This window comes from Pelophylax lessonae (assembly GCF_965119305.1).
Source record: "Pelophylax lessonae genome assembly, chromosome: 1".
Classification (NCBI taxonomy): Eukaryota; Metazoa; Chordata; class Amphibia; order Anura; family Ranidae; genus Pelophylax; species Pelophylax lessonae.
The window spans coordinates 872070609-872091160 of record NC_138768.1 but is presented as its reverse complement, the minus strand read 5'-3'; the positions used below and the strand labels follow the sequence as shown (position 1 = coordinate 872091160).

The window sequence follows — 20552 nt, the reverse complement described above, 5'->3', positions numbered from 1 at the left end:
CTGAGTAATCCTATTTTATTTGTCCATAAAGTTATACCATTACATATACCTTTAGTGAGTGTAATGGTGGCATTTTAATATAAATAATGCTTCACTTATTTAAAGGATTACATATTTTATATCCCATATTTTATTTTTTATTTACAATTCTCCATCCTGTTATATATGTACTGTCATGGATTTCTTGATTATAGTTACTTTCATGTTATATTTAGAAGTTTTTTACATCCGGAGGAACCACTGGAACTTATAGCCCAGTAGCTCCCTTCCATCTTCATATCAACCCATACTCAAAATGGCGCTACATAGGCCTGAAGAAGAAACGCGTCGTCCACGGCATCCCTTCACATCTGGGAAGTAATGCCAGGAGGAGTCGCCCCTGCGTTCCACGGCCCAAGGAAGTGCCAGCATCCACCGGCAGCGTCCCCACAAGCATGAGGCCATCTTGAACGGTCGCTCCACAGACAGGGATCATTTGTTGAAGTGCCAACTACACATGCTACATGTATTTGATGCTTACACCTTTGTGAGTAACTTTCTTGTGTTTTCTAATAAAGCCCAAATATGCTGCACTTAGTATGATGCTTGAGTTTACTCTTATTATTTTACACCAGCCCCAGAGTAAGTAGTTGTTGTAGGTGAATTAAGGGCTGTGTGACAGGAGTCACTTTGGTTGGGGGGCCTCGTGGAACCCAGATTACTTTAGAGAGGTCGGGAAACTCCTTGTCCAGCTTCCCCTGCCCCTCTTATGTTTAAGTCACCCTGTGTCTATTAGGGGCACAGGGTGACCAAGAACCCCTGTCGGGTCTGCCCTAATCTGACTCGCTGTACAACCACACTGCATTTCGCATTACCCCGGTTACCCTGGGTTCTATATGTGTAGTTTGTGTTGAAAGAGTGAGGAGCTCTTTCACTTGGGACAATAATATTTCTGAACAATATCCCTCAGAAAATATATGAAGATAAACAATTTGACTTTTCAGATTGCTAGAATATTGCAGGAGTGTCTCATAGACCCTTGCTAGATAGGTGGGGTGGGGTTTGTTGTTGTTAAGTACCTGTATCCCATTATTCTATTGTTTCTGTCTGCCTTATGATCAACCTATTATGGGATGTATATGTGTATGTGTATGCGGATTTGCTGCTAAGGGGGAGGGGGGATTGTCCCAGAGTGTATATCTTTTTGTGCCTGTGTTTGAATAAACAGTTGTTATTCTGGTTGACTCCAAAACTTGAACTGTCGAGTTCTTGGGGTAACTATAGCTAGATTCACAGATCTCGTGTTCCAGAGCTTAGGAAGCAGATTCTTGGCGGAGATACTAAGTCGGGGTGTCCGAAATCCGTCACAGGCTGGATGTGAGGCTGGAGAAGGTAAGTAGGCATTATGTGCTGTCATACGCTTAGATCTCTATGATATAAATTCTGTGCTATGACAAGAGATCATTGTGTGCCATTTATATATTACATTTCTCATATTTTCATTGTCTGAATAAAAATATCCCATTAAAATATTTCCCAGATCAGTTATCGAGTCATTGACACCCTCCCGAGTGATGGAAAAATGTATCCAACATTATTCCGTATGACACCAGACGACCGGGCCCGTTATGCAGCTATTTTTAAGTTATTGCAGCATTTTGGGTGGGATTGGGTTGGAATATTATCATCAGAGGATGGCAGCGGTGATGAGGAATCCCAAGAACTGAGTAAGATGCTGAGCCAACATGGGATCTGCACAGAATATATCATTCCACTCATCATGCATATTGAAAATGATATTCAGAAAATAAGAACTATTAGTAAATCAACAGCTAAAGTTGTCATAGTGTGTGGGCCTTACACAAAGCAATTTTATCTGCTTGCTTCTCATATACCCTCTGTTTTTGGAAATATCACATTTATTTTCCCACCATCATGGAGTAAACTAAGTAATCTGTACAAGGGTGACTTTACAACAATCAACTGCAGCTTCATATTTTTATGGCCACAAAAATCCAACCTAGACTACAATATTTATAATCATGGCTTTTTTCCTAAATACTTACATGACCCAATACTAGAAGACATTTGGATTGTCAGGTTTGAGTGCCTTTCCCCAAATCTATACAAAAATGATGTTTTTTTTGAAAATTTCCTTACGGATCCTTTAAAACCTTGTCCTAATTTAACAGATTGGTCATACATATTAACTGGTTATACACCTATACCTTCCTATGCAAATATGACTGTATTTATTCTGGCCAGAGCTCTACATGAAATGTACATGATGGACAATAAATCTGAACAAAATGGATTCCAGCACATAGTAAGTTAGATTATAATTGTTTATATTACTATGATCCTAAGACACATTCACAGTCCAGATTCATATATATACAGTCAGGTCTATAAATATTGGGACATCAACACAATTCTAATCTTTTTGGCTCAATACACCACCACAATGGATTTGAAATGAAACAAACAACTTGACTTGATGACACTTGGGCCCTGTGGATCGACTTTTCCGTTTCGGATGATTATCACCGCCTAATGACCAGTTAGATTTAATACATGGTTACAGATTACCTCTGTCATCCAGCCTAAGTCAGGGGAAATGCACCTACATTTCTCTCCATCAGCTGGCATACTGTTGTCTCCCTTCTGCCCTTTGCCTACCCTTCCTCACCCCCCAACCCCCCCTTTTTTTTTTTTTTTTTATCCTTCTTTCTTTCACCCTCATTCTCCCTTCTATACCTTGCTTCTCCTATTTCCCTTTCCTCCCCACCTCACCGTCTTTTCCATCCTTTGTCATGAGACGCCCCTTGCGTTTGTCTCTTTGTGTTGTTCGTCCTAACCCACTTTCCCACCTCCCACTGTCCCTATGTCCCTTCATTCTATGGGGAGTCGTTAGCTAACACCTCCGGATGGCCACCCCATGGAGTCGGACACAGCTAGTTCCCCTTGGGGGTGTCCGTTTCTGGGGTGCCCCGTCTAGATATAATTTTTGCTGCCTCCCCACTGCACCTTTCACAAATCCACAGGTAGTTTCTCTCTATATCCCATTGAAGAGTGCTTCTTCCCCGTGTGGAAGCCCTCTTATACCTGCCACTCACTCGTGGTGAGCTTGGGCATGCGCCCATATTACTTTTGTACACCATTGTACTGTACCTCTGAGTTGACATGGTTTAGTTCGCCCTGTTCTAATTTAACACATTATGTTCCATTTTCTTGTACCACTGACAACGGGATATGGGTACAATGTACAATGTACGATGTTTTCTGTTGTATTACCTTGTATCATTTGGCTTTGACATCTTGCTACTTGTTGTTATTGTTCTTTTTCTATTTCCCAATAAATCGTTTATTAAAAAAAAAAAAAAAACTTGATTTGAAAAAAAAACCAAACAGAAAAATCGTCTCTCCCTGTCTCGCCAGCATAACTTAACTGTCCAAAAAAATAAAAAGAAGGACAAACCAGCCTGAGGACTTTTGCCCCAAAAACAACACTGGTAAACATCACAGAGGAGTCACCACGTGAACTCCACGGGGGGGAGGGGGAAGTTTGAGTCTTAAAGCACTAGTCCACAAAATGTCCCCTGAGAGAACAACCCAGCCCCCCACATATTGTTCCATGGCAGGATAAATATGGCTACCTGAGTAGAAAGATAGTCTCCAGGTCAAATCACAGACAAGCCAGCCAGGCATGTAAAGACAATCAGAAACTGTTAGCCCTTCTGTAGAGGTAGTGAAGGATATACATTCAGGTCCATAAATATTGGGACATCAACACAATTCTAATCGTTTTGGCTCTATACACCACCACAATGGATTTGAAATTAAACAAACAAGATGTGCTTTAACTGCAGACTTTCAGCTTTAATTTGATCAGGTGAAAGGTGTAGGAATTACATCAGTTTGTATATGTGCCTACCACTTTTTAAGGGACCAAAAGTAATGGGACAATTGGCTGCTCAGCTGTTCCATGGCCAGGTGTGTGTTATTCCCTCATTATCCCATTTACAAGGAGCAGATAAAAGGTCCAGAGCTCATTTCAAGTGTGCTATTTGCATTTGGAATCTGTTGCTCTCAATTCTCAATATGTGATCCAAAGAGTTGTCACTATCAGTGAAGCAAGCCATCATTAGGCTGAAAAAACAAAACAAACCCATCAGAGAGATAGCAAAAACATTAGGTGTGGCCAAATCATCTGTTTGTAACATCCCTAAAAAGAAAGAACGCAACCGGTGAGCTCAGCACCACCAAAAGACCCGGAAGACCACGGAAAACAACTGTGGTGGATGACCGAAGAATTCTTTCCCTGGTGAAGAAAACGCCCTTCACAACAGATGGCCAGATCAAGAACACTCTCCAGGAGGTAGGTGTATGTGTGTCAAAGTCAACAATCAAGAGAAGATTTCACCAGAATGAATACAGAGGGTTCACCACAAGATGAAAACGATTGGTGAGCCTCAAAAACAGGAAGGCCAGATTAGAGTTTGCCAAACAACATCTAAAAAAGCCTTCACAGTTCTGGAACAACATCCTATGGACAGATGAGACCAAGATCAACTTGTACCAGAGTGATGGGAAGAGAAGAGTATGGAGAAGGAAAGGAACTGCTCATGATCCAAAGCATACCACCTCATCAGTGAAGCATGGTGGTGGTAGTGTCATGACGTGGGCATGTATGGCTGCCAATGGAACTGGTTCTCTTGTATTTATTGATGATGTGATTACTGACAAAAGCAGCAGGATGAATTCTCAAGTGTTTTGGGCAATATTATCTGCTCATATTCAGCCAAATGCTTCAGAACTCATTGGACGGCGCTTCACAGTGCAGATGGACAATGACCCGAAGCATACTGCAAAAGCAACCAAAGAGTTTTTTAAGGGAAAGAAGTGGAATGTTATGCAATGGCCAAGTCAATCACCTGACCTGAATCCGATTGAGCATGCATTTCACTTCCTGAAGACAAAACTGAAGGGAAAATGCCCCAAGAACAAGCAGGAACTGAAGACAGTTGCAGTAGAGGCCTGGCAGAGCATCACCAGTGATGAAACCCAGCGGCTGGTGATGTCTATGCATTCCAGACTTCAGGCTGTAATTGACTGCAAAGGATTTTCAACCAAGTATTAAAAAGTGAAAGTTTGATTTATGATTGTTAATCTGTCCCATTACTTTTGGTCCCTTAAAAAGTGGGAGGCACATATACAAACTGTTGTAATTCCTATACCTTTCACCTGATTTGGATGTAAATACCCTCGAATTAAAGCTGAAAGTCTGCAGTTAAAGCACATCTTGTTTGTTTAATTTCAAATCCATTGTGGTGGTGTATAGAGCCAAAAAGATTAGAATTGTGTTGAGGTCCCAATATTGATGGACCTGACTGTATGTGTTCTTTGAACTAGTATAACCTGGTATTTGGGAACACAGCTCCCATTGCTACATAAATCTGGAAATGCATGAAACCATGAAAGCATAGCTGTGGTTGTCAACAAAATGGTGTCCACAGGTGCCATTTTGTGGAAGACCACATCAGTGTTTTCACTACAGAACAGCACCTCACCTCCCTTCCTGACATCTCACCTCCACTCTAGGCATTTCATCTTCCTACAGGCAGTACTGATGGGCCGAACCACCCCCCGATTCGATTTGCGCCAGAACTCTCGAACATCGCAAAAGTTTGGACCTGAGCCACAAACCCTATTAAAGTCTAAGGGTCCCAAATCTGAAAAATCAAAAGTACCCCTTTTGAAGGCCTATATGCAAGCTATTAATCATAAAAAGGGTATGGGGACCTGGGTACTGCCCTGGGGGACATGTATCAATGCAAAAAAGTGTTTTTAAAAATTATAACTTTTAAAGGAGTGGGGATTTTAATGATGCTTAAAGTGAAACAATAAAAATTAAAACTTCCTTTTAATATAGTGCCTGGGGAGTCCCCTCAGTCTGCCTGTAAAGTGGTGCATCTGTACATCTACATCTGTAATGTATAGAGCCTGCTGCAGCAAAACTGATATTTATAAATAAAAAAAATGGTATTTCAATTGATTTTCCCTGCAAGCTTTCTTTATTTTTGTAAACAACGGCATGGGGGGGGGGGGGGGCAGTCTGTATGATGAGGCCCCAATTTAGTGCACTCGGATCAAGATTAGAGATTTTTTTGGATAAATGCTGGTGTCTCTTTGGCAGACTTTGGATTGAAATAACAAAGTTTTTCACCACAGTGAACCACCCTTATGTAAAGAAGCCAAATATAGTACACTCAGGCCAAGGTTAGCAATGTTTGTTTAGATAAACTCTGGTGTTTCTTTTGCAGACTTTTGATAGAAGTAACAAGTGCTGAAGAATTGGTATTTGGGTATTGGTGGTGCCTTCACACTATAATCCTATAGAGGTACTCTTGATGAAAGCAAGAGTTAGCCTTGCTTTAAAAAACTGAAATTATATACCCCGGTCAAGCAGGTGCAGAACAATTGGTAATTGGGTGTTAGTGGTGCCTTTACACTGAAACCCTATCTATAGAAGTACTCTTGATGAAAGCAAAAATTGGCCTTGCAGTCAAAAATTTTAATTACATTCCCTGGTCAAACAGGTGCAGAAAAATTGGTCTTTGGGTGCTGGTGGTGCCTTCACACTGTAATCCTATGGAGGTACTCATAATGAAAGAAAGAATTGGCCTTGCTGTACAAAAAATTTCAATTATATGCCTCAGTCAAACAGGTATGGAAAAATTGGTTCAATGTCATTACCACCTAAATGGATAAATAAAATATCTGAGATTGGCCAATCATATGACTATCCACCCAGTTCTGACATCAAGCCCTCCCAAAGCATAGCCCGCATATGCCTCCTCCTTCAGTATCCTCATGAACCGCCGGAAGGCACTCAAAGACACAATACCAACAGTACTCACCAATTGGGCAACCAAAGAACCTGGGTGGGAAGCCAGGCTGTCCTGGAAAACTCCTAGAAAAAGATTTACCGGTAACCCTAACTCCGGTTTTCTCTTCTCGTCTTCCAAGACAGCCTCTGAGATGATGAGCAAGAAACTTAGGGCGGTACTACTGGAGGACTTTTCATCCAAATGCCTGCTCCTTACTAGAAGACCAGGCAATAATGCTTTTGCGAACGTGGAATAGCTGGACCACGTGGCTGCCCTGCAAATAACCTTCCAGAGTGGCACCAACCCTCTCCACCCAAGAAGCTGACAAAGCCATGGTCAAGTGTGCATTACCAAGGGGTGCTGGAATGCCTGATAATCTGTATGCCTCCTAAAATTATTATCCTGATAAATGCTTGATGATTCTCTGGATTAGTGGGTTGGAGTATTCTTTGCATATCAGAGAGATGTACATGGAAATATTGTAGGATAATGAAAAAATAAAGCATGTGTGATTCTCCTGATTCATTATTTTCTAATTACACTTATAGAAATGTCACCTTGTACATTGAATATGACCACTTTGTATTTTTTTTTTTTAGACTTTGTATAACTGTATATGATAACGAGTGTATTTCTGTCTTCCATGTAAAGCTGCACAGATATGTGAGAAATGTTCATTTTGTGGACTCAGCTGGAGACAAGACCTACTTTAATGAGAGGAAAGAAATTCTAACTAATCTTATTTTACAAAGTTGGCGTTTTCTTGACGATTCACATGGTTTGTATACCACAATTTCCACTCTTCGAGGCCCAGACTTTGTGCCTAAAACATTTCCCAATATGAGTAATCCCCGCTACTGGAAAAGCGGCAAAGTAAGACATTACTTGATGTTTTCTGTTTATATCGTTTGCTGAGGAGGTTCATAATTGGATTTATAGAGATCGTTTAGCCTTGTTTTAAGATATACTAGAAAATGTGGATGTCCACGAAAGGGGTAATTTTTGGAGATTGTTGATTGCTTCTTTCACACGGTCCTCCTCCGTAGGCGGATCTGTGCAGCTCAGCGGGGGTTTGATACACTGATCCCCCGCTGAGCAGGCAGGTGACAGCTCCCTCTCTGCTCTGTGTGTGGACAGGGAGGTGTCAGAGCCCCATGCATCTCTATGGGGGAATCAGATGAGAACAGACCGCCTGTCCGCTCTCATCCGATCCGATCCCCTGGACGGATGGGAAATAGGGTTTCCATCCGTCCGGATTTCACGGACAGGATTGGATACGGATGGCAGCGGGTATCAGCGGACATGTCACCGCTGACATCCGCTGCCCCATAGGGATGCATGGAGGATCCGATCAGATCCGCCTGTCAGTTTTTTCAGGCGGATCGCTCGAGTGAAAGGACCCTTAAAATCATTGCTTTCATGTGATTATATGCATTGACACGTGATATTGCCTGTGTTGCATAATTTTTGAACAGTCAGCTTTATTAGACCATGCACTGAAGGTCACTCACTCTTAGCACCTTAGCTTATCATATATTATTTTGGATTGCATACTGGCATCACGCACATTAATAATAATAATAATAGATCACGCACATTAATTTACTCACCTAAATAAGTGCTCGTTTAAATACCTATTTTTATTTATCTGCACACCACTCCCTCCAGTGGTGAGTAAAGGAATATCAGTTTCAGCACTGCACACATGTATATCTATTGCACTCTGGCACTTTGCATTGATATTGATTATTGATTTATTGGTTGATTATTTTCTATTTCTATTTTTACACCACTGCCTCCAGTGGTGGGTAAAGGAATATCAGTTTCAGCACTGTTTGCACACATTTATATCTATTGCACTCTGGCACTTTGCATTGATATTGATTTATTGGTTGATTATTTTTGCATTCATTTTTATTGAGTTTTATATATCTACAAACCACACCAGGTTGCGTTACAAAATATGCACTAGCGCATGGCAACATACAGCTGTAAACGTGCACCAACGCATTAAAATGTACTGAGTTAAACATGCACTAACGCACTGCAATATACTGCGGTAAACGTGCAATAATGCACTGAAATATAGTGCGTAAAACTTGCACTAATGCACTGCGTCAAGCAAGCACTACAGCACTGCAATATACTGTGGTAAACATGCAATAACACACTGAAATGTACTGTCCTAAGCATGCACTAATACACTACAATATACTGCGGTAAACATGCACCAACGCATTGCAATATACTGTGGTAAACGCGCACCAACGCATTGCAATATACTGTGGTAAATGTGCACCAACACACTGAAATGTACTGTGTTAAGTGTGCACTAATGCACTACAATATACTGCGGTAAACATGCACCAATGCACTCAAATGTACTGTGTTAAGCGTGCACTAATGCACTACGATATACTGCGGTAAACGCGCACCAACGCATTGCAATATACTGTGGTAAACGTGCACCAACGCATTGCAATATACTGTGGTAAATGTGCACCAACACACTGAAATGTACTGTGTTAAGTGTGCACTAATGCACTACAATATACTGCGGTAAACATGCACCAATGCACTCAAATCTACTGTGTTAAGCATGCACTAATGCACTACAATATACTGTGGTAAACGTGCATCAATGCACTGAAATATACTGTGTTAAGCGTGCGCTAACGCACTGCAATATACTGCAGTAAACGTGCAATAACGCACTGAAATATACTGCAGGAAACCTGCCCTGACAAAATAAACTGACACTAAAGTAAAAATGAATGGTCGCACCATACTTACACTGACTGAACTATCACTAGATTAACACTAAACTAATAATTTACACTCACAATAGCATCACAATAGCCCACTATATCACACTAACTCTAGTAGCACTGCACAGAGTCCTGGTCTATTTTTCTACATGCCAATATCACACTGAAAATGGTCATTATGGGAAGAATGCTTTTATAGTGTGGGGAGGGACTAAGAGCAATGAGCCATGATTGGATAGAGTCATCATGACAGTGTCCAATCGTGGTTCTGATAGTACTATGTGCCCTGATTGGGCCAAGCTTTCATTGCTTCAGTCAACCAGGGCTTTCAATGCATTGTGCGGAAGTATTTTGGTCGTTCAAGGGGCAGAACAAATGGTCAAACGCCCTGATAATTCAGATGTTGGCCGAATGGGAGAACAGCCAATGTTTGGCCCAAACAGAAAAGAAGGATGGCGCTCTAGCGTGCACATATAGTTAGTAAAATTTAAATAATGACCCCAAAAATAGTCTCATAGTAAGCATTGAAGGTTTAATGGACACACACGGATTAAAATAATTGATCAATAAATGTACTTCCAAACCGAATCCTAAAGCCTCTGAATCTCTTTGGAGTTCTGTGGGGATCCCTGGTGGTGGTCGTGGGACTCCAATAACATCGGGTAACCCAAGGTGGAAAAAGGTGCTCCCTGATGATAGATGTCAGCATCCGATGGTAGATCCACCAAAGGATAAAGGGATCACAGGCTTGTGGGGTCTTTGTGACCCACCTGTATCCGATCGATAACTTCTGGTGACGTCATCCATGCACCACTTCCGGTCCTCACGGAGGACTCGGTTTCACACAATGCATTGGCCCCGGTTCAGTGTAGCGGCCGCACACAGGACCGCCGTTCTCTCTCCACTGGGAGCGATCACTGGTGTCCTGTGGCAATTGCGGCTGCCTACCCCGCAGGTTGGCCTCTCCGCTGCCGAGTGGGCGCGCGTGCGCGCGCACCCCCAGGATCGCTCCCACGGACCGCCGTAGAGGTACCGTGATTGGTGGGAACCTGCCGACCTGCCGCCGTATAACTACGGTGGCTGGTTGGCAAGTGGTTCAACCCATGGGAGAGGAAAGCCTGAACCTCAGTCCTATTTGTAACACTTAGTTTGTACAGCCTCATGAGAAATGATGGACGTTTAAATTATAATAACGATAATAATATCTGATTTCAGGTTCCGGTATCTCGGTGCTCAGATCCCTGTTTACCTGGCAGCAGAAAAAAGTTTGCATCTTCCATCCATAAATGTTGCTATGAGTGTGTCTCGTGTCCAGAAGGAGAGATCTCCAATATTTCCGGTAGGGTTTTCACACATTTTATCACTTTAAAGGTTCCTGCAAGTAGAGAAAGATACCTGTTGATCCTGCCAGAAATGTATTTAGCTCCTAAGTGCTGTTGTCAGCTGACTGCACACAGGAGTTTGTGGAATGAAATCAAAAGAATGGTATCAGCCCTGCCCAGTTTTATTTTGCTACTGCTACCTATTTGTTACATGTACTGATATAGCGCCATCAATTTAAGCAGCACTTCACAAATATATTGTACATTGACATCAGTCCCCGCCCTCAAGGAGCTTACAGTCTAAGGTCCCTAACTCACATTCATACATACACATACTGGGGCCAATTTAGACAGGAGCCAATTAACTTACCAGCATGTCTTTGGAGCGTGGGAGGAAAATGGAGTACCCGGAGAAAACCCACGCAGGCACAGGGAGAAAATTTGGTTGGCAAGTGGTTAATGACCAGGACATTTTTTTGCGATTCGGTACTGCATTACTTTAACAGACAATTGTACGGTCGTGTAACGCTGTGCCTAAATAAAATGTATGTCCATTTTTTCCTCACAAATAGAGCTTTCCTATGGTGCTATTTGATCACCTGTGCGATTTTAGTTTGTTGTGCTATAAACAAAAAAAGAGCAACAATTCTGAGAAAAAAAAACAATATTGTTCACTTTCTGTTATATAACTGTAGCACTGCCCCCTAGAGGACTGCTGAGTATTGCAATTTCTGGATTCCCCTGGGTTACCCTTAGCAACTGATAGCCGAAAATTAGCATCAAAAGGCCTTGGTTCAGTCAATAATCAATCCAGGGGATGTTGGTTTTTTTGTGTTTTTATTTGGAACTGGGATGGGAGAAGGAATGAGTGGGATACTCCAACTATGAACTATGCACAATCTTGAGGACAACTAACTGTAGTGTGCGGCAAGGCCGCTGCTTCACCTTGCCACTGAAGTGAAGATTGCAAATATGTTCCCACTTGAATCACTCTTCAGGGTTCTAACTTGGCACCCCCTTTCTCACTTGCTGAGTGCGCTGACACCTGTCCACTGACTCTCAACTGGAGTGGTCCCCTTCCTGGGCAGACCCCTGGCAAGCTTCCCGGTACTCACGGACACTGTTTTTCCCAAGGTTGCTCTGCCACCAACTCCACTTGTCAGCTTCCTGGACCTACGGGCTCAGCTCCACACTCCTGGTCCACAAGGCCGACCGCCTGTGACCACCCCCCACTGCAGCAGAAGGAGAGACAAATGTCACCCTCCTTCTAAAACCTGGCATCCTGCCCAAAGACCCCTGTCACATGTGCCCTTGGCTTTTATAACATATCCCAGGATGCGCCACTGTTTGTGTGTCACTGGCTGGGTTTCCTCCACTGTCCAACAGTCTCCCCTATTTGATACAGTGGGGACACTCCCTCAGGCCAGATGAATCACACATGGACACATGCAACAGGCCTAACTAACAATCAGGCTCCCCTGATAAGCAGATTGAGACACGAGGCTTTACCTACCTAGCACCTACCTAGGAGGGTGCTACATAACATTCCCACAAAAAAAAAATCCAATGTTTTCATTATTTTAGGCCAATTTGTATTCTGCTAAATGTTTTTGGTAAAAAAAAATCCCAATAAGCTCATTTTAATTGATTTGCGCAAAAGTTATCACGTCTACAAACTAGGGGAAAGATTTATGTTATTTTTATTATTTTTTTTTTAACGGCGGTGATCAGCAATTTTTTGCGGGACTGCGACATTGCGGCGGACAGATCAGGACCCTAACTGATATTTTTAACACTTTTAGGGGGAACAGTGACATTACTACAGTAATCAGTGCTAAAAATATGCACTGTTACGGTAATAATATTGGCAGGGAATGGGGTTATCCCAGGGGTGCTCAAAGGGTTAAGTGTGAGCATAGGGGAGTGTTTTCTAACTGTATGGGGGAGGGACCTATAGAATCAACACAGAGACCTGTGATCCTAAATAGGAGGAACACAGGCGCTCTGTGTTAATTTCAGAGAGAACAATGGTCTGCTGTGTTTACAATAGCAGACCGTCATTCTCTCTCTTAGTGGGGAGTGATCGCGGGTGCCCGGCAGCAATTGCGGCCGCCGGCCTCATGGATCGGCTTATCCGCTGCCTAATATGGACAGCTGCGTGCCCCCGGCGGTGCGTGCTCGCCTCCAGGAGCGCAACCACGGACCGAGCCAGCCTGCCGCAGTATATCTGCGGCGGGCGGTCCGCAAGTGCTTAATGTTGATAAATGTAAAGTTATGCACTTGGGGGCTAAGAATATGCATGCATCATACATACTAGGGGGAGTAGAACTGGGGGAATCCATAGCAGAGAAGGATCTGGGTGTTCTGGTAGATCATAAGCTTAATAGTAGCATGCAATGCCAAGATGCAGTTTGCATAGCAAGCAAAGTCCTTTCTTGTATTAACAGAGGCATGGACTCCAGAGAGAGAGATGTAATTTTGCCCCTGTAGAGATCATTAGTAAACCTCATCTGGAATATACAGTTCAGTTTTGGGCATCAGTTCACAAAAAGGATATTGGATAACTGGAGAAAGTGCAGAGAAAGACAACCAAACTGATAAGAGGCATGGAGGAGCTCAGCTATAAGGAGAGATTGGAGGAACTGAATTCATTCTCGCTTGAGAATAGGAGATTAAGGGGGGATATGATCAACATGTATAAATACATAAGGGGTCCATATAGTGAACATGGTGTTGAGTTGTTTACTTTAAGGTCAACACAGAGGACAAGGGGGCACTCTTTACATCTAGAGGAAACAGATTTTGTCTCCAAATACGGAAAGGTTTCTTCACCGTAAGAGCTGTGAAAATGTGGAATAGACTCCCTCCAGAGGTGTTTTTGGCCAGCTCAGTAGATTGCTTTAAAAAGGCCTGGATTATTTCCTAAATGAACAAAATATACTAATATACTAATATAAAGTAAAGTTGATCCAGGGAATATCTGATTGCCTCTCGGGGGATCAGGAATACATTTTTCCCCTGCTGGAGCAAATTGGATCATGCTTTATTGGGGTTTTTTGCCTTCCTCTGGACCAACTGTGGGTAAAGGATTGTGTATATGGGATCGTATTATATTAGTTTTTTTTCCCTTTTATTGATTGAACTAGATGGACTTTTTTCAACCAGACTAAGTATGTAACTATAAGAGAGGAAAAGAAGCCTCTAAAAGAGGGGGAGGGGTATGTCTTTATGTCAAGAATAATGTAAGGGTGATAGAGAGGAGTAATATTATGGAAGGGATGAGTATGGAGTAAGAATCCGTGTGGGTAGAACTCCATAGGGAAGAAATAAAGGGAAAAGTAATTGTGGGGGTTTGCTATAGGCCACCCAGCCAAAGGGAGGAGGTAGAGCTGGAATTTATATCACTGTTGGGTAAAGTGGCAAAACTGGGATCAGTCATCATATTGGGGGACTTTAATTATCCCGACATTGACTGGGAAGAGGGGACTACACACTGACAGAAGGCCCGTCTATTCACGGGAACCTTACAGGACAACTACATGTCTCAGTTGGTGGATTCTCCTACTAGAGAAAACGCAGTCCTGGATCTATTGATCACTAATGACCCAGACCTAATCTCGGAGGTAGGAGTCCAGGACAACCTGGGCTCTAGCGATCACAGGATGATCACATTTAGCGTAAAAAACAATATAACACGGCAAGAGGGGATAATAAGAACCCTAAACTTCAGAAGGGCAAACTTTCCTAAATTGTGCTCAATGATGGAGAAAATAAACTGGGACCAAACCCTGGGAACACAGACCACGGAGGAAAAATGGGAATGCTTTAGGACCATATTAAACAAATGCATCTCGCAGTGCATTCCTATAGGAAATACATTTAGAAGAGTCAAATTCAAACCTGGCTGGCTAAACCGTAATGTTAAAAAACTTATTAGGGGTAAAAAAATGGCCTTCAAGAAATATAAATCAGAGGGCACAGTATCGGCTTTCGAGCAATACAAGGAGGCAAATAAGAAAAGTAAACACAAAATTAAAGTGGCTAAAATCAACTTTGAGAGACAAATAGCGGAGGATAGTAAAAAGAACCCAAAAACATTCTTTAAATATATCAACAGCAAAAAAACTAGGGCAGAGCATATTGCACACATAATTAACGATGATGGGAGGATGGTTACGGAGGACACTGAAAAAGCAACCATGCTGAATGCTTTTTTCTCGTCAGTATTTACTCAGGAAATGGAGGGGTACACTGACCATGACTGTATGGTTAGTAGTAATAGACAGGACCTGCCGCTATGGCTAACAGAGGGTGAAATCAGGGCAAGACTGGATAAAATTAACACAAATAAATCACCAGGCCCTGATGGCGTACACCCGAGAGTACTCAAAGAACTCAGTAAGATTATATCTAGACCACTGTTCCTGATCTTTGCTGACAGTATTAGGACAGGAGATGTACCAGGGGATTGGAAGAAAGCTAACGTGATACCGATATTCAAAAAAGGGCCAGAGGCATGTCCTGGGAAATTATAGGCCTGTCAGTCTGACATCGATAGTAGGTAAACTTCTGGAGGGGATGATAAGGGACTATATCGTAGAGTTTGCTAAAGACAACAACATCATCAGCAGTAATCAGCACGGGTTTACAAATGGGCGTTCTTGTCAAACCAATCTCTTAACATTCTATGAGGAGGTGAGCTGTGAGCTAGATAGGGGCAGACCAGTGGATGTGGTGTACTTGGATTTCGCTAAGGCGTTTGATACAGTTCCCCACAAGCGCTTAATTTATAAAATAAGGTCTGCAGGCATCGACCGCAGGGTTTGCTCTTGGATACGGAACTGCCTAAAAGGGCGTGTCCAAAGGGTGGTAATAAACAGTGCATACTCAGACTGGTCTGAGGTGGTAAGCGGGGTCCCCCAAGGCTCAGTCCTGGGACCAACCTTGTTCAATTTATTCATAAACAGCATTGAGGACGGGATCAGTAGTTCGTTATCAGTTTTTGCAGATGACACAAAATTGGGCAGGGCAATAACTGCACAGCATGAAGCAGATATCCTACAGAATGACGTGGACAAAATAACAGAGTGGGCAACGACATGGCAAATGAGGTTTAATGTGGAGAAGTGTAAGGTTTTGCACTTGGGGACTAAAAACATAAAAGCACAATACACTTTAGGGGGGGAACCTTTGGGGGAATCAAAAATGGAGAAAGATCTGGGAGTCTTAGTAGAGGATAGACTAGGCAATAGCATGCAATGTCAAGCGGCAGCTGCCAAAGCAGGCAGAATATTGGCATGCATAAAGAAAGGGATGTATTCCAGAGATAAAACTATAATTCTACCACTATATAAAACTCTGGTCCGACCGCATCTGGAGTATTCTGTCCAGTTCTGGTCGCCAGTCCTCAGGAGGGATGTATTGGGGCTGGAGAGAGTCCAGAGAAGGGCAACTAAACCAATTAGGGGATTGGAGGACCTTAATTATGAAGAGTGTCTGCAATCGCTTGATTTATTCTCCCTGGAGAAGAGACGCCTGAGAGGGGACATGATAGCAATTTATAAATACCTCAATGGTGATCTCAGCATAGAAAAAAAGCTATTCAGTCGAAAGGATTGCATGAGGACTCGAGGGCATACAATGCGATTAGAGGAGAAGCGTTTTAACCTCAGGCAACGCAGAGGGTTCTTTACTGTTTGGGCTACACAATTGTGGAATTCTCTACCACAAGAGGTGGTTTCTGCCGGTAGTATGGTGGCTTTCAAAAGACTCTTAGACGTACATCTCAAGGATCAGAACATTCAGGGGTATGAGAGATGATTAGGGTCACACACACCTACACAGGTTGAACTGGATGTTGACTGTTGTCTTTATTCAACCTCAACAACTATGTATGTAAAGGAGAACTAGGATTTTTTAAGGTGCCAAATAATTCTGTACATAACATATATCTAAAATTATAGATTTTTATTCATCAAAAAGATTTAAAAAACATAGACAGACCACACTATTAAAAAAAAATCCTGTATACATTTTTCAAAATTTTTTGACATAGATTGTTTGCAATATTGTCGCAGAGTAGCAATCCCTAACTATCTAACTATGTTTTCTCAGATGCTCTGGGCCAGATGCTCATTTTCTTGGTATTCTTCTTCCTGCAGACAGTGAAAACTGCATGAAATGTCCTGATGATGAATGGCCAAATGAGAAGAAGGATCGGTGTGTTCCAAAATTAGTGGAATTTCTCTCCTATACTAATGATACCATTGTTGCGGTATTTTCACCTGTCTCCGTACTCTCTTGTCTTCTGACTGGTTTAATATTGGGAATATTTATACATTACCGGGACACCCCCATTGTTAAAGCTAATAACCGGAACCTGAGCTATCTTCTCCTGGTTTCCATCATGTTGAGCTTCCTCTGTGTCTTCTTGTTCTTTGGCCGTCCAGTAGATGTAACCTGCATGCTGCGTGTAACCTCTTTTGGTGTCATCTTCTCAGTTGCCATCTCTTCTCAACTTGCCAAAAGTATCATGGTGTGTATTGCCTTTAAAGCCATCAAACCTGGGAGTCCATGGAGGAGATGGATGAGAGCCAAACTGCCCAGTTTTATCATTTGCGTCTCATCACTGGTTCAAGTAATAATCTGTGTCTCTTGGTTGTTTATTTCTCCCCCCTTCCAGGATCAGGACACTCATTATTATCAGGGAAAGATCATCATTCAGTGTAATGAGGGTTCGGTTATCGGCTTCTACTCTGTCCTGGGATATTTGGGACTTCTGGCTGCTGTGAGCTTCATTATAGCTTTTCTAGCCAGGACATTACCGGACAGTTTTAATGAGGCCAAGTACATCACCTTCAGCATGCTGGTGTTCTGCAGTGTCTGGATTGCCATGATTCCGGCCTATCTGAGCACCAGAGGGAAATACATGGTGGCTGTGAAGGTTTTTGCTATAATGGCATCAAGTACTGGACTTCTTGGCTGTATATTTTTCCACAAATGTTACATAATTCTGTTCAGACCTGACCTGAACACAAAAAAAGTTATCCACTAATATTTATGAAGGAACACTGGGCTACCAGTAGTTATAGCTTTATCCTTATTATTGTTAATGTTAGTATTTTACAATACAGGTGCATACATAAAACTAGGTCTCATACATACACTAGCTGCGCTAGTACACTCTTTTTAAAAAAAGGTTCAGATGTGTAAAACAATCAAGATACAAATCATATAACATGAATGTGATCATAAATTGCTATATAACATTCGTATGGTTATTGATAAGTCTCTTTGCCAATAAACAATGAGTGGTGCAAAAAAGTCCCCAAAAGTCCTCTTCAAATGCCCAGAAGTAGTAAAAGAACCACTCCACCGTGCATCCCCTAGGTAATGGGAACATACCCTTATTAAAAGGTCAAGCGCTTTTGGATATAAGGTAAATCTCCACTTCCAACTGCCAACTCACATCCCGGTCCTGGAACAGGCTAGTCAATGGGATCACCAGTTTTCCTTAGTCCTCAAATCCATTAAAATAAAAGAAAGACAGCATGTAGAATATTGTACCAGGAATACCCACTGATCTCCATGCCCAAGCACATCACCTTCAGCATGCTGGTGTTCTGCAGTGTCTGGATTGCCATGATCCCGGCCTATCTGAGCACCAGAGGGAAATACATGGTGGCTGTGAAGGTTTTTGCTATAATGGCATCAAGTACTGGACTTCTTGGCTGTATATTTTTCCACAAATGTTACATAATTCTGTTCAGACCTGACCTGAACACAAAAAAAGTTATCCACTAATATTTATGAAGGAACACTGGGCTACCAGTAGTTATAGCTTTATCCTTATTATTGTTAATGTTAGTATTTTACAATACAGGTGCATACATAAAACTAGGTCTCATACATACACTAGCTGCGCTAGTACACTCTTTTTAAAAAAAGGTTCAGATGTGTAAAACAATCAAGATACAAATCATATAACATGAATGTGATCATAAATTGCTATATAACATTTGTATGGTTATTGATAAGTCTCTTTGCCAATAAACAATGAGTGGTGCAAAAAAGTCCCCAAAAGTCCTCTTCAAATGCCCAGAAGTAGTAAAAGAACCACTCCACCGTGCATCCCCTAGGTAATGGGAACATACCCTTATTAAAAGGTCAAGCGCTTTTGGATATAAGGTAAATCTCCACTTCCAACTGCCAACTCACATCCCGGTCCTGGAACAGGCTAGTCAATGGGATCACCAGTTTTCCTTAGTCCTCATATCCATTAAAATAAAAGAAAGACAGCATGTAGAATATTGTACCAGGAATACCCGCTGATCTCCATGCCCAAGCCGCTCATACGCTGTTACCGCTGCTGAACGGAGGACTGAAGACCTCCGCCACGGACTTCCAGGTTCCAGATCGTATCGACGGCGTGACGTAGGACGCTAGCAGGGTTGTCTAGGTAGCTGCGTGCTCACCCTGACGCGTTTCGTCGTCACTGACTCATCAGCGCTGAGTGGGTGGGACAAGGCCTAGGTCCTGGTTTTGCTCCTTTCTTTTGATGTTAGTATTTTGTTAGCATAATGAGAATGAACATTGTTAAATTTAAAGTGGATGTAAACCCTCACATATACCCAGTGAAGTGAACAGCCTCCGATGATACACAGGTATAAAACAAATCCTCATACATAAGTTTTATTTGTATATCTGCTATCTTCAGTTTTCTACACTGTTTAGAAAGTGATCATTGTGTTCAAATTGTTTTCTTCCTGTTTCAGCACTGAGTGTGGAGTCTTGGCATACACTGTGTGTGAGCTGATTGAAGGAAAGGCACACATCCCACCTCCACATAGGCAGAGGAAGGAAGAAACATGCAGAGCTGTGCTGTGAATAGACCAGCTCTCTGCTAATCTATCTCTATGCACCCACCCCAACATACATTTCCAGCTGCTTTTATCTACTGTGTCCGGGAACTTGTCAGAAGGTATCATGCTGATAACAGAGGAACGGAGCAGCAGAAAGACATGGGACTTAGAGCTTTAGAGAGAGATAAGTAAACACTACAGATATACAGTATCTCATATAAGTGAATACACCCCTCACATTTTTGTAAATATTTTATTCTATCTTTTCATGTGACAACACTGAAGAAATTACACTTTGCTACAATGTAAAGTTGTGAGTGTACAGTAGTGATGGATGAACATCGGCCGGGGCGGTTCGCAAACGTCAGCCGCAAATTTTCTCAAAAGTCTGCGAACCACGAGTTCGCGGCGGGCCCCATTGACTTTAATGGGAGGCAAACTTTAAAAACCTTTAGGTCATATTTGCAGCCACAAAAGACGTACTAGCTGTGCACAATGTTCCCTCTAATTTTTTACTGTGCTGAGCAAATAAAAAAATTTCTGAGCGCAAACCTTTAGACTGAGCAATTTCATCAAAAATCGTATATTGTCACAAAAAGTGCATGTTGCCATTAACTATGGGCTATATAGTTTGATAGAATATTAGTAAATCGTATTAACTGTTCAACCAATTTTACAGTATAGTATACTGTAAAGTTGGTTGTGAACAATTAATACGATTTACTAATATTC

At 42.1% G+C, this 20552-nt stretch overlaps 1 protein-coding gene across 1 annotated transcript; it reads left to right on the top strand.

The window, feature by feature from the left end:
* Positions 1-1561: 1561 nt before the first annotated feature.
* On the top strand, positions 1562-18013 carry LOC309545113 (vomeronasal type-2 receptor 26-like; the record flags this gene model as incomplete). Its single annotated transcript, XM_082244247.1, has 4 exons — positions 1562-2305; positions 7521-7742; positions 10853-10976; positions 17121-18013. The coding sequence occupies 4 exons, from the start codon at positions 1562-1564 to the stop codon at positions 18011-18013; spliced, it is 1983 nt and encodes a 660-aa protein (XP_082100373.1).
* Between the last annotated feature and the right edge of the window lie 2539 nt (positions 18014-20552).